The 26605-nt window shown below is 41.3% G+C and overlaps 1 protein-coding gene across 1 annotated transcript in view; it reads right to left on the bottom strand.

Annotated features, from left to right (window-relative positions):
• The window catches only part of LOC130835712 (ATP-binding cassette sub-family C member 4-like), a 153346-nt gene that overhangs the window by 31169 nt on the left and 95572 nt on the right, over nt 1–26605 (bottom strand). The window contains exons 22-26 of the mRNA XM_057707474.1: nt 22765–22884; nt 21461–21571; nt 20310–20410; nt 19038–19229; nt 8901–9056 (exon numbers count right to left, since the gene is read on the bottom strand). Coding sequence (XP_057563457.1) covers nt 8901–9056; nt 19038–19229; nt 20310–20410; nt 21461–21571; nt 22765–22884 — 680 coding nt within the window. The remainder of the gene's footprint in view (nt 1–8900; nt 9057–19037; nt 19230–20309; nt 20411–21460; nt 21572–22764; nt 22885–26605) is intronic.

Raw genomic sequence — 26605 nt, 5'->3', positions numbered from 1 at the left:
TAATAAGTTTGCAAATGTCTGCTTACAAAACAGTATCTCTAAAATAATTTTCCATTGTACAAGGTGTGCTGCAAAATATCCTCTGGACTATTGAATACTAACAGGAGAAAGTGCTGAAGAAGTTTTTTCATCTTAAGAAAAAAACTGAAGAAGAGAAAGGAAGATTTGATTTAAAGATAAAATGCTTTCCTGGTAATAACTGCTTAAACACACACACAAAAACAGAGGATATAATTATTTGAGAAACTGTACATCAAGAGCTACATAAATGAATTGTCAATCCTGGTGTGATACTGGGAAATACCAAGAGCATGATTAGTTGAGATTTGTGCCTCAAAGCAAAACTGTTAATTAACTATTTTCACATTTGCACTGAAGAATAAACTAGTATATTTTCTCCATTGGTCAAATAGCCTTCTGAGATCTGGAATCTCTCCACACGTGTGAATGGAACATCTCCACATGTGCAAAGAGAATGTCAACTACTGGGGTCAGTGGCACCTCTGTCCATGAAGAGATGGCCTCTGACTCTGCATCAGCTGACCCCCACGTTCTCTCACCTGTGCACCAGGATTGCATGTTTCACAGAACCTCATTATTAACTGCAAGGCCAGGATAACCTGAAACCCATTGTGATGTGTATCATAATAAAATTATTTTAATTTAAATAGCTTTTCCTATGAATCTACTTCAGGAGGAGCCACAAGTAAATTACTCTGGAAATATATGCCTCCTGAGTTTCAAGAGACAATCTTCCATGAGGGTGAGTCAAAAATTATCCCCACTCCAGCTAGAGAATTTCCAGAAGCTTTAATACAACTGGAGTGTGGATAATTTTTGACTCACCCTCATATATTCAGTATCTTGCAATAATCTATAATGGAAAAGAATCTGAAAAAGAATATACACACTCACAGATATGAATATACTCATATACATGTATATATATTCACACACATATTTATGAGGGTCAGTCAAAAATTATCCACACTGGCTGTAGAATTTATTTTAATTAACTTTTAGAAAAAACAAATACACCATTTTTCAACACAATCTCCCTGCTTTTCAATACACTTTGTCCATCTGTCAACAAGCTTTAGTATTCCCTCATTAAAAAATGTTTTAGGCTGAGCTGCAAGCCATGAATGCACTGCTGTCTTCACTTCTTCATCAGAAGTGAATCTTCGTCCTCATAGGGTTGCTTTCAGGGGACCAAACAGGTGAAAGTCCCATGGAGCAAGGTCAGGACTATAGGGAGGATGCTTTAATACCTCAAAATGAAGCTTTTGCAGAGTGTTGACAGTGTGGGCAGAAGTGTGCTGACGTGCACACCCTCAGACCACAAAAACGAATCACTGCACGCTGCTGTTTTTTCATGCAAATCCCAAGTGGGGCATCCATTTTTGCTCACATCACAGTTACAAATGAACTGATGTAACACCTTCACACCTGCACAGCAGTGACTGGGGAGGCAGTAGCCTTGAATGGAAAGCGCTGATAAGACAGCGAGGCCAACAGAAATTTTAATATAACCAGAGTGCAGATAATTTTTGACTCACCCTTGTCTATATAATACATATGTACAAGTTAATCACTTTGCTGTACACCTGAAACACTATAAATCAACTAGGCTTCAATTAAAAAAAAACAGACACACACAAACAGACACACACACACAATTTTGAATCCTGGTTCTGCTCTTTACTTGGTAAGTGGGTTAAGCTCACAGTGCCTCAGCTTTGAAATCTGTCAGATGAGGGTAACAAGAGAACTGTTGTGAGGATTAAGTGGGAGATGGTAGGGAAAGAGGCTGCAACGTGTTAAGGATTCCACAACTGTTAGGAATTATTATTAATACCTGCATAACTTGTCAGGGCCTGCAACAAGCACTAGAGCAACAGAAATGAGAGACACAGGCCCTGTCCTCAAGGAGAGGAAGGAAACAGTCAAGAATGCGGGGAGGGCTGAGAAAAATGCCAGAGGTCTTCAAGGGGGACTGGAAAGTACGACTGGGTACAGGGTAGTGGTCAGGAAAAAACCTGGTGGGAGGGGAGCCAGATATCAAAAGGAAACAAAAAAGTGATATGCTCTCCTCTTGTTCCTTATAGAAAAGACCTTGGATACATTTCTCTGTTATTCTTTTCCCTAAAACTCCCATTGTTCTTTTGTTTGTTTGATTGTTAGTTTGTTTGCTTTACTGTTTAAATTTATATAAACAATATGGTTTATAGGCAATAAATATAAAGAAAATTACCAAAGACCTCAAAAACATAAACAGAAATTAAGGAGCACAGTTGTTCCAGAATGTGCTACTCTTTTTATTTCAGTAGAAATAATCCCTGACAGGAGAGTGCCCTGATCCTTAAGAAAAATAATAGGTCCTATTGACTGAGGCTTCCCAAGAACCAGGCGTGGGCCACAAACGTTTTCTCACCCAGTTACATCCTCACAAGGAATCCGTGCGGCTGTGATTCCCAGATCTGGATGAAGGATGAGGACACTGAAGCTTGGAAGTTGAGTGATCTCATCGAGGCCCCCCAGTCACAGAGCCCGAATAAAAATGTCGGTCTACATTCTTAAACATTCTATCCCTGGCTGCCTCCTGAATGATTTCCTGGAATCCTTTACATACTGGCTTGGTCTCTGCAGATTCTTTCTCTTTAATCAACCAACATTGTGCCTTGGAGACAAAGGTGTATAAAGTGGAATAATAAATGTTCTGTGTTTACAATGGTTGTTGATCATTAGCTACAGGAATACAAGGCTTAGCACTGTTTTGTAAGCACGCTCTCCAGAGTGTGTACACAGAACATGCTCAAAGGTAGGGTAGAAACCGATGGAACAGAATCAAAACCTGGTGATGTCAAGGTGTGTTCAGCCTTTGCTCAGATGTGCTTCCAAACATTACCAGCAGAGCCAAGAATCATCCAAAGGCTTTCTTTATTTATAGAGTTCTCTTATGTACACAAGCATAAACCTTTTCTTATTAAGAAGCATTAAAAATAATGTAGGGCAGAAAAACAAACACCATATGATATCACTTTTATGTGAAATCCAAAATATGACACAAATGAACCTATCTATGAAACAGAAACAGAATTAGGTATATAGAAAATAGACTGGTGGTTACCAAGGGGGGGGGGGCGCGTGTGGGAGAGGGATGGATTAAGAGTTTGGGATTAGCAGATGCAAACTGGTATATATAGGATGGATAAACAATAAGGTCCTACTGTATAGCACAGGGAACTATAATCAATATCCTGTGATAAACCATAATGGAAAAGAATATGAAAAAGAATGTGTATATGTATAACTGAGTCACTTTGCTGTACAGCAGTAATTAATATAACACTGTATATCAACTATACTTCAATTAAAAATTAAATTAGAAAAATAATGCAGGGCACATTCCTAGATCCTTTCATCCAAGGACATAAAAGGACTTGACACACACACCCAAATGCCTCATTTGACCCATTTCAGAGATGGGTACGATCAAAACTTAAAACTTGGGACTCTAAACTCATATGATTTCTACTATAATCACTAAATCATGAATCTAATAGCCAGAGGAACTCTTTAAACACAGGGATTGTATGTGCTGAAATTTTCTTCCTATCTTCCCTGAAAAGGGTATCTTAAAATTTTTTAAATTAATTTTTATTGGAGTATAGTTGCTTTACAATATTGTGTTACTTTCTACTGCACAACAAAATGAATCAGCCATACATATACATATATCCCCTCTTTTGGGGACTTCCTTCCCATTCAGTTACCACAGTGCATTAAGAAGAGTTCCCTGTACTATACAGTATGTTATCATTAGTTATCTATTTTATACCTAGTATCAATAGCGTATATGTGCCAATCCCAATCTCCCAATTCCTCCCCCGCCCCGTTTCCCCCTTGGTATCCATATATTTGTTCTCTATGTCTGTATCTCTATTTCTGCTTTGCAAGTAAGATCATCTATACCATTTTTCTAGATTCCACATATAAGCTTTAATATATGATACCTGTTTTTCTCTTTCTGACTTACTTCACACTCTCTAGGTTCATTCATGTCTCTATAAATGACCCAATTTTGTTCCTTTTTATGGCTGAGTAATATTCCACTGTATATATGTGCCACATTTTCTTTATCCATTCCTCTGTTGATGGACATTTAGGGTGCTTCCATGACCTGGCTATTATAAAGAGTGCTGCAGTGAACATTGGGGTCCATGTATCTTTTTTTTAATTAATTTGTATTGGAGTATGGTTGCTTTACAATGTTGTGTTAGCATGTATCTTATCTTTTTGAATTACAGTTTTCTCTGAGTAGTGGGATTGCTGGGTCATATGGTAATTCTATTTTTAGTTTTTTACGGAACCTCCATACTGTTTTCCATAGTGGCTCTATCAATTTACAGTCCCACCAACAGTGCAAGAGGGTTTCCTTTTCTCCACATCCTCTCCAGCATTTACTGTTTGCAGATTTATTTATTTATTTATTCCTTTATTTATTTATTGGCTGTGTTGAGTGTTTGTTGCTGCACGCCAGCTTTCTCTAGTTGCAGAGAGTGGGAGCTAGTCTTTGTTGTGCAGTGCATGGGCTTCTCATTTCGGTGGCTTCTTTTGTTGTGGAGCATGGGTCCTAGGCATGTGGGCTTCAGTTGTTGTGGCATGTGGGCTCAGTAGTTGTGGCTCACAGGCTTAGTTGCTCCAAGGCATATGGAATCCTCCCAGACCAGGGCTCAAACCTGTGTCCCCTCCATTGGCAGGCGGGTTCTTAACTGGTGCACTACCAGGGAAGTGCCTGTAGACTTTCTGATGATTGCCATTCTGACCAGTGTGAGGTGATACCTGATAGTAGTTTTGATTTGCATCTCTCTAATAATTAGCAATGTTGAGCATCTCTTCATGTGTTTGTTGGCCACCTGTATGTCTTCTTTGGAGAAATGTCTATTTAGGTCTTCTGCCCATTTTTTGATTGGGTTGTATTTTTGATATTGAGCTGCATGAGTTGCTTGTATATTTTGAAAATTAATCCTTTGTCAGTTGTTTCATTTGCAAATATTTTCTCCAATTCTGAGGGTTGTCTTTTCACCTTGTTTATGCTTTCCTTTGCTGTGCAAAAGTTTTTGAGTTTAATTAGGTCTCATTTGTTTGTTTTTGTTTTTATTTTCATTACTCTAGGAGGGGGGTCAAAAAAAGATCTTGCTGTGATTTATGTCAGAGAGTGTTCTGCCTATGTTTTCCTCTAAGAGTTTTACAGTGTCTGCCCTTATGTTTAGGTCTTTAACCCATTTTGAGTTTATTTTTGTGTATGGTGCTAGGGAGTGTTCTAATGTCATTCTTTTACATGTAGGTTTTTTTTTTTTTTTTTTTTGGCTGCACTGGGTCATCATTGCCATGTGCATATTTCGTCTAGTTTCGGCGAGTAGGGGCTACTCTTCATTGAGGTGTGAGGGCTTCTCATTGTGGTGGCTTCTCTTGTTGCAGAGCATGGCCTCTAGACATGTAGGCTCAGTAGTTGCAGCTCTCAGGCTCTAGAGCTCAGGCTCTAGAGCTCACGCGGTACATGGGCTTAGTTGTTCCCAGTATGTGGGATCTTCCTGGACCAGGGATCGGACCTGTGTTCGCTGCACTGGCAGGTGGATTTTTAACCACTGGAACACCAGGGAAGTCCCTACATGTAGTTTTAATTGTGGTAAAATACACATAAAATTTACTACCTTAACCATTTTAAATGTACAGTGCAATGGTATTAAATGCATTCACATTGTTGTATAGCCATCATCACCATCCAGTCAAAGAACTCCTTGTATCCTGCAAAACTGAAATTCTGTACCCATTAAACAAGAACTGCCCACTCCTCCATCCTGGCAGCTCCTGGCAACCACCATTCTACTTTCTGTCCCCATTAATTGACTACTCTAGGTACCTCAGATTAGTAGAATCATACCATATTTGTCCTTGTGACTGCCTTATTTTACTTAGCAGAATGTCCTTAAGGTTCATCTGTCTTATAGCATGTGTCAAAATTTCCTTCCTTTATAAGGCTGAATAATATTCCACTGTATGTATGAGGGTGAGTCAAAAATTATCTGCACTCCAATGATATAAAAACTTTTGTTGGCCGCACTGTCCTATCAGTGATTTCTGTTCAAGGCTACTGTCTTCCCAGTCACTGCTGCACAGGTGTCAACGTGTTACATCATTTGTAACTGTGGTGTGAGTAAAAATGGATGCCCCACTTGTGATTTGCATGAAAGAAGAGCAGTGTGCAGTGATGTTTTTGTGGTCTGAGGGTGCACCTGGTGCCATTATTTATTGAAAACTGTGTGCAGTATGGAGAAAGTGTTTTGTGGCAAAGAAGTGTGTATGAATGGATAGAGAAGTTCAAGGAAGGTTGCACAAGTGTTAGCCATCACATACACGGCTGATGACAACATTGAGCATACACGTGAAATGATTCAGTCGGTTGGACGAGTGACAGTGGATTAAGTGACAAATCATTTGCAAATCAGCCATGGTCCTGCCTATGAAATAATCCATAACAGACCTCGGTTTCGAAAAGTTTGTGCTGAAGCCTAAACTTCAGATTAAAGGCAGAGGACTGCCATCCAAAGGCATTGTGATCTTGCATGACAATGCACGACTGCACACTTCTGCCCACACTGTCGACACTTCTGCCCACACTGTCGACACTCTGCAAAAGCTTCGTTTTGAGGTGTTAAAGCATCCTCCCTGTGGTCCTGATCTTGCTCTGTGGGACTTTCATCTGTTTGGTCCCCTGAAAGCAACCCTACAAGAATGAAGATTCACTTCTGATGAAGAAGTGAAGACAGCGATGCATTCATGGCTTGCAGCTCAGCATAAGACAGTTTTTAATGAGGGAATACAAAAGCTTGTTGACAGATGGACAAGGTGTATTGAAAAGCAAGGAGATTATGTTGAAAAATAATGTATGTGTCTTTTCTAAAAGTTAATTGAAATAAATTCTACAGCCAGAGTGTGGATAATTTTTGACTCACCCTCGTATATGCACTACATTTTGTTTAACCATTCCTCTGTCAATGGACTCCTGGGTGCCTCTACCATTTTGCTATTGTGAATAATGCTGCTATGAATATGAATGTACAGAAATCTCTTCAAGACCCTGCTTCAATTTTGGGGTTTATACCCTAAAGTAGAATTGCTACATCATATGATAATTCTATTTTTAACTTTTCTGAGGAAGCTCCATCTTGTTTTCCATAGCAGCTGTGCATTCCGACCAGCAAAGCACGAGGATTCTAATTTCTCCATATCCTTTCCAACATTTGTTTTTTGTTTTTTGTTTTAAGATAGTAGACATCTTAAGGGGTGTGAGGTAGCATCTCACTGTAGTCTGAAAGGATTATCTTTTTTAAAAATAAATTTCTGTATTTATTTTTATTTATTGGCTGTGTTGGGTCTTCATTGCTGCTCTCGGGCTTTCTGTAGTTGTGGAGCATGGGCTCATTAGTTGTGGCTTGTAGGCTCAGTAGCTGTGGCGCACTGGCTTAGTTGCTCTGGGGCATGTGAGATCTTCCCAGACCAGGGATCGAACCCATGTCCCCTGCATTGGCAGGCAGATTCTTAACCACTGTGCTACCAGGGAAGCCCTGAAAGGAATATCTTGATTTCAAAAGTACTTATACCAATTCCAGTTACTTTAGAGAACAGAGGTAGGTAGCAACAGCTGTACTCAGTCATAAGGCACAAGTCCACATTCTCCTTCCTTTGGGTGCCATGTTCGATATGCTTCCTAATAAACAGGCATTTCAGAGCACATTATACCCGCATTCCAGGATGCACATTTACCTGTTCTTTTTGTCTCCTCTCCTGTCTGTATTTCTCATTTCAAGAGGGTGTTTTCCTGAGCCTCCCTTGATGATTGTAGAGTATTAAAAAAAAAAAAACCCTCAAAATTAAAAAATCTCAAATCAACAAGTCTGTCAAAGCAGAGGGCAGGATGAAGATGAAGGTACAAGGCCTATGATGTTCTTGGCTATATACCTGGAGGATAGTAATTGTTCAGTAAATATTCTCTGAATTATGTTGAGTGAATGAACCACAAGGAATGACAGGAGTTTCTACTGTGCATATAATCCAATCTCCAAAACACTAGCTAAAAGTCATACTTCTTTAAGAAGCAGAAGAAAAGAAAACAGAATCAGAGCCCAGGAAGAGATGGTCAATTCAACGCTCCACCATCACAGCAGCCATGTACCAGTCCTATTCCATACACACTGACCTATTTAGTCCTCAAAACAGCTCGAGGAGTTGGTACTGTTAGCTGCCTTGTAGAGGGGAGAAAACGGAGGTGCACAGAGATGGAATTCCATGTTCTGTGTTCTCCCTCCCTATTCTGTACTGCTTGCCTGGTTAAAATCACTAACTAATGGCTGAATTCTAAAAGTCTCCCCAAAGCATCTATATACCCTGTTATTCTCAAAGCCCCACAGTTTCACAGAAAGTCCTCCAGGGAGATAATCACCTTTGAAAAGGTGGCTTTCTTTCCTACAGCAAAATTCCATCTGTAAGACATTTAACATTTGTGTTTCCCTATAGGAACCTCTCCAGTGCGAAACAATTTATCATTTTGTTCTCAGAATTATGTGCCTATCAGTGCATAAAACTGTGGCACCTGAGGAAGTCTGAGTTCAGAAACTTATCTGGGTAAGTTACTAAATCTCACACACACACACACACAAAACCTGGTATCTGATGAAAATATGTGTTTGAAAATACCTGCTACTAAATATATGCTCTATTGGGGGAAAAAGGATCAACCATCTCATGCAATTTGAAAAAAAAAACAATCAAATTAAAAGCAATTAAACTTCAGTGCCTTATAAAAAGAACATGTGAGAATGCTCTGAAGGGTATACCTGAGGTACAACTGACATCTTCTTCCTTAAATCATGCAGTCCAATGTTTCTTGTCCAGATCCCACTAATCTGAATGCCACCTTCAGGTTCTGACAATCTAAAAAGGGCAGAGATGAGGGAACTTTTTCCAGCTCCTGTTCTTCCCACAATGCCAAGCTGTAAGGAGACATAGGAGGGATAAAGAATTAACAAGATGCAACAAACCTGGGAGAAACCCTGATTGTTGAAGATGAATTTTAAAAGTTCTATATAAAGAGTAATCTATAAGTTTCTCAACCATGGCACTGTTGACACTGTGGGCCAGATTAGTCATTGTTGAAGGGTTGGGGGCCTGTCCTATATAGTGTAGGATGTTTATCAGTACCCATGGACTCTACTCACTAGATACCAGAAACATCCCCCAAACTGTGGCAACCAAAAATGGAAGACATTGATAAATGTCCCTTGGTTGAGACCCCCTGGTCCCAAGAAGAGTTAAAAATAACAGAATCCATCTACTGGTAGTGAAAAGCCAACAGTCTCCTAAGTGGCCCATAAGAAGTCAGCTTAAATTATCTTTATTCCTTCTCTCTGGGTATTTTGACCTTGATAATTATGTGGGTAAATTTACAGAGATGTCAACAAGTCAAGTCAGAAGAGTTATCCATAAACAAGTACTTTCTCAGGGATCTATTATTTAAGAGGAATTATTCTTTGGTAGAGAAACTAAATCACTGCCCGATATTAAATATCTTAGTTATATTCTGTCTTGAAAGAAAACATCTTAAAATTATAAAATGCAGTTCTCATTGTCTTGAAAGACAGTGGTCAGTAGACAAAATACACATAATGAGTTCAACAACAACATAACATTTGCTATTTATATGGGAACTTTCATCTGAGCACTTCAAAAGGCATTCTATAAACAAATTAATCCTTACAATTGTACCTTGGAAAGATACATGTCAAGTGTCACTCTAGTCATTAAAACGAAAGCAGAGAAAAATTAAGTGCACTAACAATAAGGTTAAAGAATCTGTATAAAAACATAGGCAGAATACTCTATGACATAGACCAAAGCAAGATGCTTTTTGACACTCCACTGAGAATAATGGAAATAAAACCAAAAATAAACAAATGGGACCTAATGAAACTTAAAAGCATTTGCACAGCAAAAGAAACCATAAATAAGACAAGAAGACAACCCTCAGAATGGGAGAAAATATTTGCTGATGAAGCAACTGACAAAGGATTAATCTCCAAAATATACAAGCAGCTCATGCAGCTTAATACCAAAAAAGCAAATAACCCAATCCACAAATGGGCAGAAGACCTAAATAGACATTTTTCCAAAGAAGACATGCATATGGCTAACAAACACATGAAAAGAGGCTCAACATCACTAATCATTAGAGAAATGCATGGCAAAGCCACAATGAGGTATCACCTCACACCAGTCAGAATGGCCATCAATTAAAAAAATCTAGAAACAATACATGCTGGAGAGGGTGTAGAGAAAAGGGAACCCTCCTGTTGGTGGGAATGTAAGTTGGTACAGCCACTATGGAAAACAGTTTGGAGGTTCCTTAAAAAACTAAAAATGGAACTACCATATGACCCAGCATTCCCACTCCTGGGCATATACCCAGAAGAAGCCATAATCCAAAACAAAACATGTACCATAATGTTCATTGCAGCACTATTTACAATAGCCAGGACATAAAAGCAACCTAAATGCCCATCAACAGATGAATGGATAAAGATGTGGCACATATATACAATGGAATATTACTCAGCCATAAAAAAGAATGAAATTGAGTTATTTGTAGTGAGGTGGATGGACCTAGCGTCTGTCATACAGAGTGAAGTAAGCCAGAAAGAGAAAAACAAATACCGTATGCTAACTCATATATATGGAATCTAGAAAAAAATGGTAGTGATGAACCCAGTGGCAGGGCAAGAATAAAGATGCAGATGTAGAGAATGGACTTGAGGACATGGGGTGGGGGGGCAAAGGTGAAGCTGGGATGAAGTGAGAGTAGCACTGACATATATACACTACCAAATGTAAAATAGATAGCTAGTGGGAAGTTCCTGCATAATATAGGGAGCTAAACTGGATGATGGGTCATGACTTAGAGGGCCAGGATAGGGAGGGTGGGAGGGAGTCGTGGGAGGGAGGGGATATGGGCATATATGTGTAAATACAGCTAATTCAGTTTGGTGTACCTCAAAAACTGGCACAAGAGTGTAAAGCAATTATATTCCAATAAAGAGCTTGAAAAAAAAAAAAAGAATCTGTATAATGTAGGTAAAATGCTGGCCAGGAATAAAACTATACTGTAAAAACTGGCTTTTAGCTGTGTGCATTCAAATATGTATTCAGAAACTGGCTTTTTTTTTTTTTAACCAATGAGCTTGCCCAACTGCAAATTCCCTCATGGGAGCATCCCAAGAGATGAATTCATCTCTATTTAGGTATCTGGAATTCATCAGGGGTGTAAGACATGTTTGCAATCATTTGTAAATTAATTCAGTAAATTTTAAAAACTAGCAGCTTCACATAGAAAACTAAATCTTTCTGAGCAGTGTAATCAGAATGCTTGGTACTTTTCATATTTTCTTATTTGAATACCTCCAAAGTTTTGAATCTTAGTCTATAAAAATCAATCATAGTATTTCTAATTTATGTTTATAAAGGTTAAATGTAAGAAAAGTGATTTTAGCTAATTTTATCATCTTTGAAGCCATTTCGTACTTTATATTAAACCTAATCTATATCATATAGATGAGCCAGTCTCTGTATATAGGCAGGTCCTAGTGCATATATATATATCTCTCTCTCATATATTCTGTATACAGATAGTCTTCAAAAATATTGCAGGTTTGGTTCCAGACCACCGCAGTAATGTGAATATTGCAAAATAAAGTCTCATGAATTTTATTGTTTCTCTGTGCATATAAGTTATTTTTACACTATACCATATTCTATCAAGTGTACAATAGCACTGTCTGAAAAACAATGTAAATACTTTAATATTTAAATATTTTATTGCTAAAATAATGCTAACCATCATCTGAGCCTTCATTGGGTTATAGTAACACAGATCACAGATCACCACAACAAATACTATGATGAAAACTTTGAAATATTGCAAGAATTACCATAATGTGACACAGAGACACAAAGCAAGCAAATGCTGTAGGAAAAATGGCACTGATGCACTTCCTTGATGCAGGGTTGCCACAAATGTTCAGTTTAAAAAAAAAAAAAAAAGCACTACCTGTGAAACAAAGAAATCAAGTAAGCCTGTATTTCTGGGTGTTCTCATACGTAAATTGACACACATCAGGACACAGGTGAAAACTGTTTTGTGAGAATGTGTATATGTTCCCACACTATCAGCTCTACTGAAACTGATCCATCTGTGCAAATGGGAACATGTGTAGACTTCATGTAAATGGCTGAGAAACAGCAAGGACACTGCCCACAGGCTGATCACAACCACAGGACTGCGAGCCCCAAGTTCCAGTGAGGAGAGTAAGCAAAAGGAGACTCAAAGTAAACCCAGCTCTGGCTATTTCTACCATTCAGTCATCAAAACTACAGCCTGAAAGTCTTTCCCCGGTCACTAATGGGTTTTACAATTGTCCATGGAAAGTGTCACCAGTATCAGTAAGTTTATAATATTCCTGACACCAAAGACCCTTGAAGACAGTCTTATTTTAGCTGCTTTGCAACTGTCTATTTCTGTTTTCCCAACAGCCCAGGGTTGGCCTCTGACGACCACACCAACTTATTAGACATTTGCACCTGGATCTCTCTTCACACATCATACTCAACATGATCAACACCCAATGCCCCACACAAAACAGCCCGTTCCTCTGACTGCTCCACTTTCATCTCATAACTTCTTTCCCAGGCTCACGGGCTAACAACATCCACCTTACTTCCAAGCTTTCCCTGAGTCCAGCATGGTGCCAAGCCCTAAAGACTCTACTCCTGCAGTGTTTCATGACTCAGACCCTTATTTTAATGCCCACAATCAGCACCTGAATGGCAGGCTGCATTACCTCTTAAAAAACAAAAGAAAACAAATTCTTTACTTAATCATAAACAGTGCAAATGAATTTGAAACGTAAATAAATACTAGCCATCACCCCAGCACTCTGATAAAACCATCCTTAAGATGTTGATGTAGATTTGTGTGTGTATGTGTTCTTAAAGATACAAATTCATATATTTAAACAAAATGGGATTAATATGAACATACTGTTGTGATCTGTTTTTAGTATTTCATAAAAATATTTATTTTCATGGCTACATAATATTACAGCATATGTAGTCATTTAATAAACCTCCTACTGGTGGATATTTAGGCAGTCTCCAATATTTTGCTATTATAAATACTTCTGTGTTAAACAGAAGCTAAATCTTTGCAAATAACCTTAATGATTTTTGTAAGATAAATTCTCAGATGTGGAAATGCTGAGAATCAGGGATGAACATTTTCAGAGAAACCTGCTTAGTACTGCCCACCTGCCCTCCAGAAATGTGATACCAATTTCTATTCCCACTTCTTTCTCTGCACATTCAGAAATCTGGGTGTTATAACTTTGTTTTCATCGACATCAGTTTGATTCCAAAAAGTGGAATCACTTTACCCTGACGTCTCGCTGGAGGCACCGCAGCTACTGGCTCCCTGCCTCCTGCATCTGCACTCACTCCTCAGATTAAACTCCTGCAGGCGATTCTGTGCCTGTCACTCCACCCTGGAAAATCTCTTTTACAAAACTGTCTTCACTAACCTCTCCACATCTTTCATCTCCACGAGTCAGCTTCCTTGGGATCTCTAGGTAGTTGTGAGGGCTGAACATGACAATATGTTGCACACCTGGTAGTTCATTTCCCTGAATGCTCTGCAGGTGCCTAAGTCTTCACTCAGTCAGTCAGGGCATCGAGCCCTCACTTATGCTGATCCCACCTCTTAGAAGGCCTTTCATGTGCATTTCCACCCGCTGAAACCCTAACCACAGGTCACTAAGTCTGTGTCACATGTCCAATTCCTCAGAAATGCTCTCCCTGTCCCCTCAGGTGGACTTCTTCCAACACTAACAGATGTCATATCATCTTCATCTAAAGTCCCATAAAAATTATCACCTTCAATCTTATAAAACTAATATAGCCTTTTTCTTATTTCTTCAACTGGACTGAATGTGTTAATAGCAGGATGTAAATGGGATTTGCCTTTGTACTATTTGTATTACCTATGAAGTCCTACACAAAAGAGGCTTCTGTGGGGAGCTGAGGTTTTTTAACTCAGGCTAGAGAAATGTATGCAAAAATTTATTACCATATTGTTTAGGTATAAGATCAGCTAGACAGAAAGCCAGACATGGCGGATGGATCCTACAGCCATAAATACAATTGCAAACAGGTAACCCCTCATTTTCATGGACAGACAATTTACACAGCGTTAGTGGTTAAGGTCATTTTTTACACCCTATGAAAGTGACAGCTTTCTTTGTCCAAGCATTTACTCTGCTGGTCTCCAAGCTGAGTGCTTTATGTGTCTTATCTTGTTCAGGATGTACAACTATCCTAGAGGTTAGGTCTTGTCACTTTCATTTTGCAAAAGAAAAGATTGAGGCTTATAAGTTAATTAGTCTGCCTGAAATAACAGAGCCCATAAGTCTCAAGATGGGCTCAAGCCAATAGGGGCTGCCCACTTTTCCATTCAGCTGATGGCCTCCTTATCACCTGGATGGCCTGGCACCTTATTATGTCCCTCTGTGTAGCTAGAAGAGAGAAAGTGGGGAGAGGTGTAGTTGCAGTTAAAGGAACAGGCCTACCATGTAGATCCTAGGGCCAGAGAGTTAAAGCATGATATGGATATTGGTACATATAACATGGTGAGTGGGACAAAAGGGACAACATCTCCGAGCAAAGAGGCTACCTGAGGTCAGGTGGGCTGGCTGTCAGTAGGAAGAACTGACACCAGAGCTGGGCTGGGAGTGAAACCTGCAGCTAAGTGGGACACATGGTGCCTGGGAAAGGCCAGAGGGACCTAGTGCCCTGCTTGGGGCAGCAAGACTCATATTTGATCCCATCAGGTGGTGGAAGAGCCTCACATACACGGCTACGCTGGGCTGTCTCTGACTCTGAGCCCAGGCAGGGCTGAGCCTGTGATGAGCTACCTCCAGTCCCCGCGAGAGGCTGGGGTGGGGAAGGCCAGCCAGCAGGATGAAAACTGCCTGTGATGAAGACAGACGCCACTGAAAAGACACAAATAAATATACTGGAATCACAAAGAATTACATTTTGATGTAAAGGTATGATTTGCAGAATATAAAAGTAAATCTGTAGGGTAGGTGGCAAAGAACTTTCTAGAGCCTCATGCTCAGACACAAGAGGGGTTTGGGTGATTCATGCCTCAATTTCAAACTGTTAAAGAATGTTTCTTGGAAATCATAGGTTATCAGTCATCAAAAATTGCCTGTGGGAGAGAAAGGACTTTACTGGGAGGTCTTGTTCAAATGCGATGCGGAGTCAAGAGGTCTGGGGGGCCTGAGAGTCTGCATTTCTAAGATGCTCCAGGTGATGCAGGTGCTGCTGGGCCCAGCATCACAGTCTGAGTCACAAGGAATCAGGAAGCCAGCAGGGGATGTGCGGCCACCTGGGAGTGAGCGGAGGCGTTGCTGGGAAAATATTATGTGAAAAAGGAGAAAATGTATGAAGGTAATATTTCTGCACATTATAGCAAAGTCTAGCAAGCATCTGTAAAAATGCATTATGCAAGTAACAGCTCTGATCAAGGAAAAAGAAAAAAACAAATCCAAATCAATCTACCTCTAGAGCTGGAAAATGCTTTAAAATGGCCCAGCACTCTCTAAATGATCAAATCAACTAAAAATCATCTAAATGAAAAACGCAGCCCATGTTCAGAATCTGACCGGGAAGCCTCGGGAGCTTCATTTTGGGTCTTTATTTTTACTTGCTATTTCTTCCATGAAATGGAAACCTGCAAAGTTCCTATTACTTCTTCTTGTCGAATCAGTAAAAAAGAAGAAAACGTAGGAAGCTAATATTTTTGCACATTATAGCAAGGTCTTTCCCTCTAATTTCCATGAATCAGGACAGCAGAGGAAACGATGGAAAGACAATAAAGCCACTTCTGCTGGGCTGGCTCACTCCACGTCCTCCCCCGCAGCAGCCTCTCTCAATCAAACCCAACACCAAAGGGGTGTCCTCGAGTAAAGGGGCTGGGGCAGGTGTTCAGGAGAGGAAACCTGGAATGTACACAGGTGGAGTGAAATAGCTTCATGAACACACTGTCCAAGTATAATCTCCAAACACAGAAATGAAGTTAATTATGATACTGTGAATGGACCAAGATACAAATCAAAAGTCAAGTTATTGTAGTTATTATACTTCAGCCTCCAAATTCAATTTTCCCTCAAACATTTCAGAATCTCAATCATAATCCTATGATTTGGGGGTTTTAAGATGGAAATCTCTTATGTTCCTAAGTTGTCCTACGAAGTTTCTTAGATAATTCATGTTTTATGGCTTTGGGGAAAATTTAAAACATATGCAAATTCATGGAATTATGTTGAAAATGGGAAATCTAATGGATACAGTGCTGTAAGTAAGCAAACATCATCTACAGAGCTGTCACAGACAGGACTGCATCAAGAGCTGTGATTAATATTTTCAGATATAGCAGTCCTCACCTTCTTCCAATGAAACTGGAAATAATTAGGAACCAGCTTTTGCCCTGTGACTAACTGAAGCTGCTCCCTGTGTATCATTTGGGCACTAAGTTGAATAATGATTCTTTCACAAGGGTATCATTCATTACATTATGGCTATACTCCACTAGATAGGGCTGTGGTGGAAAGAGTCTTAAAGAGTGGTGATTTAAATATGTAACACACTACGGAATTTGTTGTTAATGGAGTTGTCTTGTGTGTGTGTATGTTGGTTACTGGTTGCTCATACTTGTGTTTTACTCACTCACCCTCCTAGCCAGCAGTCCCTCAGCACCCTCTCTGCGTCCTGCAAAATGCCACTTTCTGGGGAAGAAGGATGAAAATAAGATGCTCCCTGTTTTTAGATTCCGTATATGTGAGTTAGCATACAATACAGTGACAAGAACAAGGAAGCAGATACAGAGAATGGACTGGAGAACTCGAGGTATGGGAGGGGGCGGGGAGTGAAGGGGAAACTGAGAAGAAGCGAGAGAGTAGCACAGACATATATATACTACCAACTGTAAAATAGTCAGTGGGAAGTTGTTGTATAACAAAGGGAGTCCAACTCGAGGATGGAAGATGCCTTAGAGGACTGGGGCAGGGAGGGTGGGGGGGACTCGAGAGGGGGGCATCAGGGAGGGGAGGGAGTATGGGGATATGTGTATAAAAACAGTTGATTGAACCTGGTGTACCCCCCCAAAAAAAAAAAAAAAAAAAAGATGCTCCCTGATCTTAAGAAGCCTCAGGGTTCTGTGAGATACAGACCCAAAATTACAAAGCATACCACAGATGCTATATCTTTTATGTTAATTATGGTAAAATACATATAACATAAAATTTACTAGCTTAAGTATTTTCAGGTGATTATAGTGTTAAGTTGTGCAACCAACCCCCAGAATATGTTTTCTCTTGTAAAAGTGGAATTCTGTACCCATTAAACAACAACTCCCCATTCTTCTCCCTCAGTCCCTGGAGACCATCATTCTACTTTCTGTCTTTAAGAATGTGATAACTCTAGGAACCCCATATAAATGGAATCACACAGTATTGGTTCAGTTTGTGTCTGGCTTATTTCATATATCATGATGTCCTCAGGGTTCATCCATGAGTCAGAATTTTCTTCCTTTTTTAAGGCTGCATATGATTTCATTGTAAGGATACACCACATTTTGTTTATCTATTCATCTGTCACTTTCATCATGGACACTTGGGTTGCTTCCAACTTTTGGCTGCTATGAACACAGGTGTATCATTAGCCCCATCTTAAAAGAATATATAAGATGCTGTGGAAGCAGAGAGAGGCATGAAGAGGCAAATGCATTAGAGGTGACTCTGAAAATGAGGAGACTTTCACCAGCCCAATGACAGAAGGGAAGGTCTTGGAGGTAAAGGGGCAGTGTGTGCACACTGGAAGCTGGGAGGATGAGGTTTTGGGGGGAACCTACTACACATGACCCGAGTGTAGGGGGTGTGCGTATGTCAGGACTCGAGGCTGGAGAGGTAGGTGGGGGAAGAGCTTCCTATCACCTTGTCTGTTCTGGTTTAGTCTTTTCTTCAAGACCCTGCCCTGGTCCCAGCTGAGGGCCCCAAGCTGAATGTGAAAGGAACACTGCCAGCAGACATGGACACTAGCAGGACCAGGTCATAAACCCCTTTGCCGTCTCCCATGTGAATTTCCCCTGCTCCCTTTAATATGCTTTCATTGACTTTGAGGGAGGCTCTGGGCTATGTTTCCAGCTGGGGACCCTGGTTCCTCTATCTTGACTGAGTGATGATTCTGGGCTCTTCTCTGGTGTCCACAAGCTGGCGCCACAGGCCCTGATGGTGTCAACTTAGGGCTGCACTATGGTTCCAGCAGGAGCTCACCCAGGCCAGTAAGGATCAGATTTGTGCTAAAGAAAGAAGCTGTCTGTGGGTGGGAGGGCAGAGGGATGACACCAAAGTGTGGGTAAGTGGAGGACAAGTCTACAGAGAGGGCCAAGAGACAGAGGAGAAGGCTGCAACTCAAGGGCATCATGGAGGAAAAGAAGATTTCAGAAATACAAAGAAAAAAGGATGGAAAGGAATGCCATATTGGAGAGCTAGTGACAGGGAGCCAGGGCTGACTTCCCAGACTCCGCATGAATAATCAGGTGTCACATATAATATCCTGGGTCAGGTTAAGTCCCAGCTCTGGAGCCCAGGGCCCACCAACCACCATGAGGCAGCTCGCAACACAGGGAAGAAATGCTGGGATCCCCATTCCATGGTCAGCTTCCAAGAAAGATTCACCTATGATGTCACTGACCTAATCCAAATCCAGGAGGAACAAAGGGTCCCCCAGACACATTGACAAGGAAGCCAAGAGCAGATATGGCATAAATCTTTAGCTGGATTTTAAAGATCCAAACGGCTTAAACAAACCTTTTCACTTGAGCCAATAAGTGGTGTCAGATCCTTCAATACCAGAGGTCCGTCCAAGCTGTACCTGAAGTTCACATGGACAAAGTCAATGCGTCCGGTTTGGGGCCAGTCTGGCGGTGGACGATACTTATATTCCCAGGGCGCTTCTTTCTCAAGGTCTGTATATTCAATTACTCTTTCTACTGAAATCATCTGAAAGACACGACATCACCTGAGTCAGGAACAGAGGGTCTTGTTTATGAATGTTCAGAGACTGTAAATGAAACATTCTGCTTTTATATCTTTATATCTGCTTTTCTATGGTTAAGAATATCTCAGGTCTTAGCATCTGCAAAGGACAGAAGTAGGAGACTGATGAGGCCTTTGATGATTTGCAAACTTGTTCATCGTCCTGTAACACTGCCATTTACAGCTACTCCCTTCAACATTATATCAAAACTAAAAGAATTAGAGAAATGAATGCAAAGATTTTATTGATGCACTTTTCACACCTGAATAAAAAAGCAAGATAGTTTTGTTAAAGAAAAGAATATTTATGGACACCAATCAGTAATGTGTGACTACAGAAGAGCCATCTGTTACAGATGAGCAGAAGTGGACGGTCATCAAAACTTTTTAATAATTAGTCACTTTCTGCCCTGTTAGAAGAACAAAAGAAAATAATAGAATTTCATTTTTATTTGTTTTTCCCCTTTTAGGAGAAGGTGCAAATGTTCAAAAGAGACTGTAATATACATATTGACTAAGGTCTCCTAAACAACCATAACTCCACGCCTTTGACAGCACACTCCAAGAGGGAGCTTATCCTACCAGAAAGAAGGGACACCAGCACATTCAGGTGTTCAGCATCTACAAGATCAAACGCTAAAAGGGGGGACAGAGGAACCTATTAATAAACAAACCTCAAAATACTGATTTCTTCTTTTACCAAAAATGAAGAATTACCCACTAAGAAAAAGAAATAAACAAGATGTTAAGAAATTAGCTTATACTTTTTTTAGCATTTCAAAACCTCCCTCCTACAGAGACATTTATTATATGTGAATACAGTTTGTGAATGAACATGAAACTTCCTGACATGACACACATAAGACTGAGGAAAAGATGTATATATTTTATTTTACATTAACGTTAAACAGGTGGAGGAGGATGTAAAAAACTGTTAACCATGATGTAAAAATAGCAGTTTTGCTATTTTACGTAAGAATTGATTTTATGTCATTTAATGGCAAGGAGGCTTGAAAAGGTTAAGAGCGTTAAGATACACATCACCATGTTCTCAGCTTCGATGCTTTGCCTGATGCACCACTGGATCATCCCCGGGAGCGTGAGGGCGAGAGACAGCACCAGGCCCACCTGCCCGGGAGCCAAAGCTAAGTGAGGAAGAAGAAGGGGAATAAAGTCAGTCTCGTTCTCAACCCTGAGCCCAGCTCCTTCAGTCACTTTACTAAGACTCCTTTACAATATTTAAATCATTTCCATGTAATGATAGTATTACTCATACTTTTACTATCTATTGACTGAGACCATGATACAGTGAAAAAAAAAAACCCATTACGAATTCAGAAATACTATTAGATGAGTTCATTAACCCCAAAGGGATTGACATTCACTTGACAGTATTATATAGGTGAGGAATCATGTCATTAGTTAGACTTTCATCATTATGCTTTGAAAAATCATTATGTAATTTCACTTTCTTTGCTGAACGTAGCTGCATGAGAAACCACAAAAAACAAGGCAATGGGTTTTAAGAGCCAGTGCTTTTAAATCTAAAATACTACTCTCATTGTTCCATATTAAAGATTCAGGGAATTCCCTGGTGGTCCAGTGGTTAGGATTTGGTGCTTTCACTGCCATGGCCAGAGTTCAATCCCTGGTCAAGGGACTAAATCCTGCAAGCTGCATGGCGTGGCAAAATAAAATAAAGGTTCAATGCTGCTACTATGGAATAGTCAGGGATGGTGAATTCACGCCACACACACCAACACCTGCTCATCTGGTATCCACGGCAATGAGGACACTATTCTTTCCTACAGAGAATCTTTCTCACCCCAGTGCACCAAGCATCTACAACCAGGAGACCTGAGTAGCCCTAAAGCTAAAACCTAAAGTAGAACAAAAATCTTAATGGTAAACTTGGTTCTCTCCTCATGGGACACTGTGTGAAATGTTCAGAAGGTGAGCTTGCTAGAGCTGCATAGACCTCAACTCATTCAAAGAAAGATAAAAAGATAAAAGTTCTCAAGACACAAATGACTTCATGTGGACCACACTGTGGAGTCATGTGCTGCAAACACGTTAACACAATTCATTAGAACCAAACAGTATGTGATATTAGAGAAGGTGGCAAGAATTTAATAACTGTAACAAAGCTGTAGACTGTAAGCATACCACAAAGAGTTATGCACATCTGTACTTACTTTCTGCCAGGATCAGGGACACAAAGGCAACAATGGTGACAAAGATGGCACAGAGGACATCCAGACGCACGGCGAGCCATCGGGACGTGGTCAAAAGCAGGAACCAAGCCTCTGGATTTGTGAACAGTAGAAAGCATAATGAACAAGTAGTAAAACCATGTTAGCTGCTTTGAACAAGGAAATACACTTTGCTCAGTTGAGCTACAAGATTTTTACACGAGGTAGGACAGCAAAGTTACATACCCCAGGAACGTGAAAATTCCAGAAAGCTAGGTTCTGACACAAGACAATATATGGTACACATAGGTATCAGTCCAGGGGCTTTGTGGGAAGCATGCACTGAAAAATTCAACCCACAGGTTATAAACAGAAATACGATTGTCATAAAGAAGATGGAGAAATGGTCTCATTGGTGCATTTCCTGCAGTGCTGGGCCCCCTTTCCTGCAGCTGAGGCTCATCCTCTCACATGTCGACTGTTCCCAGCTCTCCAATAGCAGAGAGCTCAGCTCACGCTCTGCTTCCAGCACCTTCCACGCTTACTACAGGGCCCTGCACAGTGTTTATTCTAGGAGCCGGTGTCTAAATGACCATCAGCTAACAGGATCTGCATGTGGCTTTCAAAATGCAGTTATTATCTTCACAATATCAATACAATAAGGATGGGAGAGACAGGCCAAAATTTCAGACTTAGAAGAAATTCTGAAATTTCTACCTAGAAATAAAACTTTATGGATACAATGAATAATGTACATCAAGTGGGCAGCAAATCTGATGAGCAGGAAATTATTTTCCTCAGTCACTTCTGCTGCCCTGCAGGCTCTGGAAAGAGAGTCAGCAAACTACAGCCTGGAGGCCAAGAACCGCCCACCACCTGGTTCTGTAGATAAAGTTGGAACACAGCCACGGCCATGTGCTGATGTATTACCTTTGCCTGTCTTTGTGCTATAATAGGAAAGTTGAGAAGTTTCAACAGAGGCAATGTGGCACACAAAGCCTAAAACATTTACTATCTGGCTCTTTGCCAAAAAAAGTTTATTGACATCCTCCTAAAGATACAGAAAGCCATGGGACACAGAGGTGGAAGGACAACTTAAGCCAGTCAGGGGAGAAAAGCAGGGATGTGACAGGAAAGAGGGGAGCATAGAAGGGATGCTGAGAGGAAGGAGTGCGGGAGCAGGTGTGCAGAGGGGGACATGAGGCAGCACATAGACGTGCAGGCCAGCAAGGCCGCCTGAGAGGGAGGTCAGGCCTCAGAAGGCAGCACATCCCATCCTTTGAAATCATTTCCAGAAACTTACAGACCTGAATGCAAATCCTGCTGTGCGTTGAACAGGTCCTGAAACCTCTGCTGGGCTTTGTAAGCCTGGATGGTCCAGAGTCCCCGGAGAGAAGATGCTAAGTGGGAAAATACTGGGCTCCATGCTGGGGAAGCAGAGACAGACAGCGACAGAGAAAGTCAGGGAGGCTGGATGCAAGGAAACCAACCACCTCCTGTGCTCTGTGGTTGCAAGTCCTGCCAAAGGGCATACCTGGGGCTCCCTGGTGGGCTGCCTGGCAGAGGAGGGATGACACCCCTTCTGGAGAGGACCCTCCATGTGAACCCTGTGACTCCTGCTCACCTCGAGTTTGAACCTATCTTTGACCAAATTCAAATCACAGCTAGATTTAGATAAGGAAATTCTTTACTAGCTCATTTATTAAGGTTCTCCTCAAATATGGCCACTCTCCAAATTCTCTGTCATCCCTCCAGTTGAAAATTCTTCACTAGGTTTTTAAAAAATATATTGAAGTACAGTTGATTTACAATAATGTTTTAGTTTCAGGTATATAGTATAGTCATTCAGTTATTTTTTCTGATTATATTCCATCATAGGTTATTACAAGAAATTGAGTAAAATTCCCCCTGCTGTATAGTAAATCCCTATTGCTCACCTGTTTTATGAATAGTGGTGTGTATCTGCCAATCCCATACTCTTAATTTGTCCTTCCCTCTCTCCCTGTCCCTTTGGTAACCATAAGTTTGTTTTCTACATCTCTGAGTCTGTCTCTGTTTTGTATATAGATTCATTTGTATTATACTTTTAGATTCCACGTATAACTGATATTTGTCTTTATTCTCTTGGTCCGTTCATGTTGCTGCAAATGGCAATATTTCATTCTTTTTCATGGCTGAGTAATTATTGAATATTTACTAATTTTTTCACTAATACAAATGTAATTCTCTGTGAGAGTCCTCACCACACTGAATTGTGATGGACTATCTGTGCGTTGTCTCCACCTGAGATTAGTAACTTGAGGGCTGGGATACAGTCAGCATAGCTCCCAAACTGGACCAGTGCCAGGCACAGGACAGGGGCGAGATAAGTAAGGTGCACGGACAGTCTGTCGTCTCCCTGCATCCTGGGACTTTCCCTGAACCTCCTCTAAGAGTCTCATTTCAGGTCACAGAGCACCTGGTACTGCACTGCCCTTGTGCCCACAGGACCCTGTGCAGCCAAGGGGTCTCTGAATAGTCTTGACTTCAGCTCTGGAACCTGATAGATGTTTTTATAACTGCCTGCTGGATACTTGAGGTGTTTCGAGGCCACTGTGGCATGTGACACGGACATCACCCTTTTCGAATCTGACCGTGACCTTAGTGGCCATTCCTTTTGAGTGACTTCATGTGCCTTTGGGGCCTGGTATTACATGACTGGCCATTTGTTTCCCACCATCTTCTCTAAGAGCACACTGACCATGAGCACAGGGTCAGGCTCCTGCACATCAGGAAACAGGTGGGCTGCAGGCTGCTGGGCAGGGAGGACCCCTCACGGTTTTCATTCCCCACCGTGAATGACACTGTAACTTGCTATTGTCGGGGGCAGATAGTGAGCCTGTGATCTCTGTCTGGCATAAGTTATAGCTTGGGCTTTATTGGCAAGAAATTCTGACTTCATTTTGTTACCTATCCGTCTCCTAGAGAAGACCTGTTAGTAAAACCTGGATGTTTAGGAGAAGTTAAGGTCACTTATCTTGCAGGAGGCTACAGAGATTTTAAAAATGATGGGGAAAAGAATCAAGGGGGAAAACTCCAAATTATTTTCAGGGCCTGACTCCTTAGCCCGGCATCTGAATATCTGTCTGGATGACAGTTCAGTCAGTACCAACACACATGGGCCCTGCAGGTGTGTGTGTGTGTGCGGGGGTGGGTACTGGGGTACAAACAGGCAAAGACACAGGACCTCCTCTTACGCTTAGTGTCCCTGGTCCTACAAGCAAGGAAGAAGCAGGCCTTCTCCTGTGAGACACTGGGGCTCAGAAGGTGGGAAGCCCTGGGCTGTGGGCCAGCTGACCAGCCACTCAGCCCTGGGGCTCTTTCCAACTGGGACATCTGACTGGGAACCCTAATTGTTAGGGGCCCTCAATTGTGATATTACTTTAAAGAAAAAAAAAACCTTTTCCAAACTGGGCCATGAGCTAACATTTCCCCTTGTATCTAATTCAGGCAAAGAGCCTTCAGTGATTTGGTGATGGTTCTGACTGTCCAGTTGCTTGTTTATGGTCCAATTTCAGCATCCACACTGTTCTCTCTCTTCACTCTATTGAGTAAACTTTAATTTTACTTCTTTTAGCTTCCTACAAGTTTACACTTTAAGACAGCAACATGAACACAAGGTGAGCTCATGCTCTAAGTAAGAAAGGCTGGGAGCTCTGTACAGGCCTTTTCTTCACCCCCAGCAGGTGTCCCAACGTGCCCACAAAGCTCAGGCAATCTGGAAGCAGGGTGCTCACAGGGATAATGCAGGTGAATGCTGGGGCCCAGCTCCCTGTCAGGAGGATGCTGAGAAACCAGTTCTAGAGAGCACAGAAAACCCGCTAGAAGCACACTTTCCTTTCCAGAGCAAATGTTGTGACATTAATACTATTCAACATAGACAAGGCTTCTGAGAAGGAAGTAGACATGGCTGTCCACCCAGAGAGGGTCCTGGAATGAAACTCTTCAGCTTGTCCATACTTACCTGATTCCCTCATCAGGAGATCAAAGCTGCAGGTGATTCTCTCCAGCAGGGATGGAGGATGGGGTCAACTTTAGAAATCAGGTGTCATCTCAGCCATCAACACCAGGGAACCCAAACACCCACCACCTACCTCACTTCATACCCAAGCGTTACAGTGGTCCAGTGGGAATCAGGACCTCTGAAAAGCTAACCTGTTTCTTTCACACCCCACCTAGGACTGAGTGGGATGCCAGGATAAGTGAACTGGAGAGTCTGCAAAGAAAATAAACTAGTACAGAGGGAGAGGGGATGTCGAGGCTCTGCTGTTATGTTGCCCAATGTAACATTCTTTTCCCACAAGGACTGAGCTCGCTGTCCTGAAGCAGACTATGTACCAGCCATGACATCAGTCCACAGTCACAGACGCATGTAACCCTACAGGTCACATGATTGACAGTTGCATTTTCCACAACCCTGAGAACTCTTTGGGACACACCCCACAGGGACTGCAGATCTTCCCTGGCAGGGGCAGAGCAGGGAACTGCATGCAAGGACCCCGGGCTCACAGCCCCGCTGCAGGTTATCAGTCATGCTATGTGAGACCTGCTAGTTGTTACTATGTTCTTAATTCCCTCATGGTCAAGATTCTAGCGGCTTTGGTAGTGGTCAGAAAGGACTTTATAAGCACTGAGGAGAAATCCTCGTGAGAACCCCAGAGACTGAGGGATTAAGAGCATTCACAGGGTTGGGTGTCAGATCCAGCACTGTTTTTTTCCTAAGGCTGTGCCTTTAATCACAGCTGCAGTGTCTCAGAGGGAGAATAATCAGGGAGGGAGAGTAATCAGGGTTAAGGACACCCATGTGTGACTACATGCATTTTTCTCCAGACTTTGTTATTTGTGTTCAGAAAACCCCAAAATTTTACTCAGCTAATATCCAACAGCCTTTGCCATTAGTGAACATCTTATTAAGCACCATAGGTTGAACAAAGTCCCTGGAAATCTGACATGAGAACCCCCTAAAACAGCAGACTTGAGGATCTATGGTCTGAATGCACGTAGCATACATGCTAACCCCTCCCCAGCAATGCTCGTGGCAGACATTGCTAGTTGATCACAGCACCCTTTCAGATGGAGTTTAGATATGGCTTCATCATTCAGGCTCTG

The sequence above is a fragment of the Hippopotamus amphibius genome, chromosome 14, assembly GCF_030028045.1.
Source record: "Hippopotamus amphibius kiboko isolate mHipAmp2 chromosome 14, mHipAmp2.hap2, whole genome shotgun sequence".
Classification (NCBI taxonomy): Eukaryota; Metazoa; Chordata; class Mammalia; order Artiodactyla; family Hippopotamidae; genus Hippopotamus; species Hippopotamus amphibius.
This window is presented reverse-complemented; position numbering and strand designations above follow the sequence as displayed.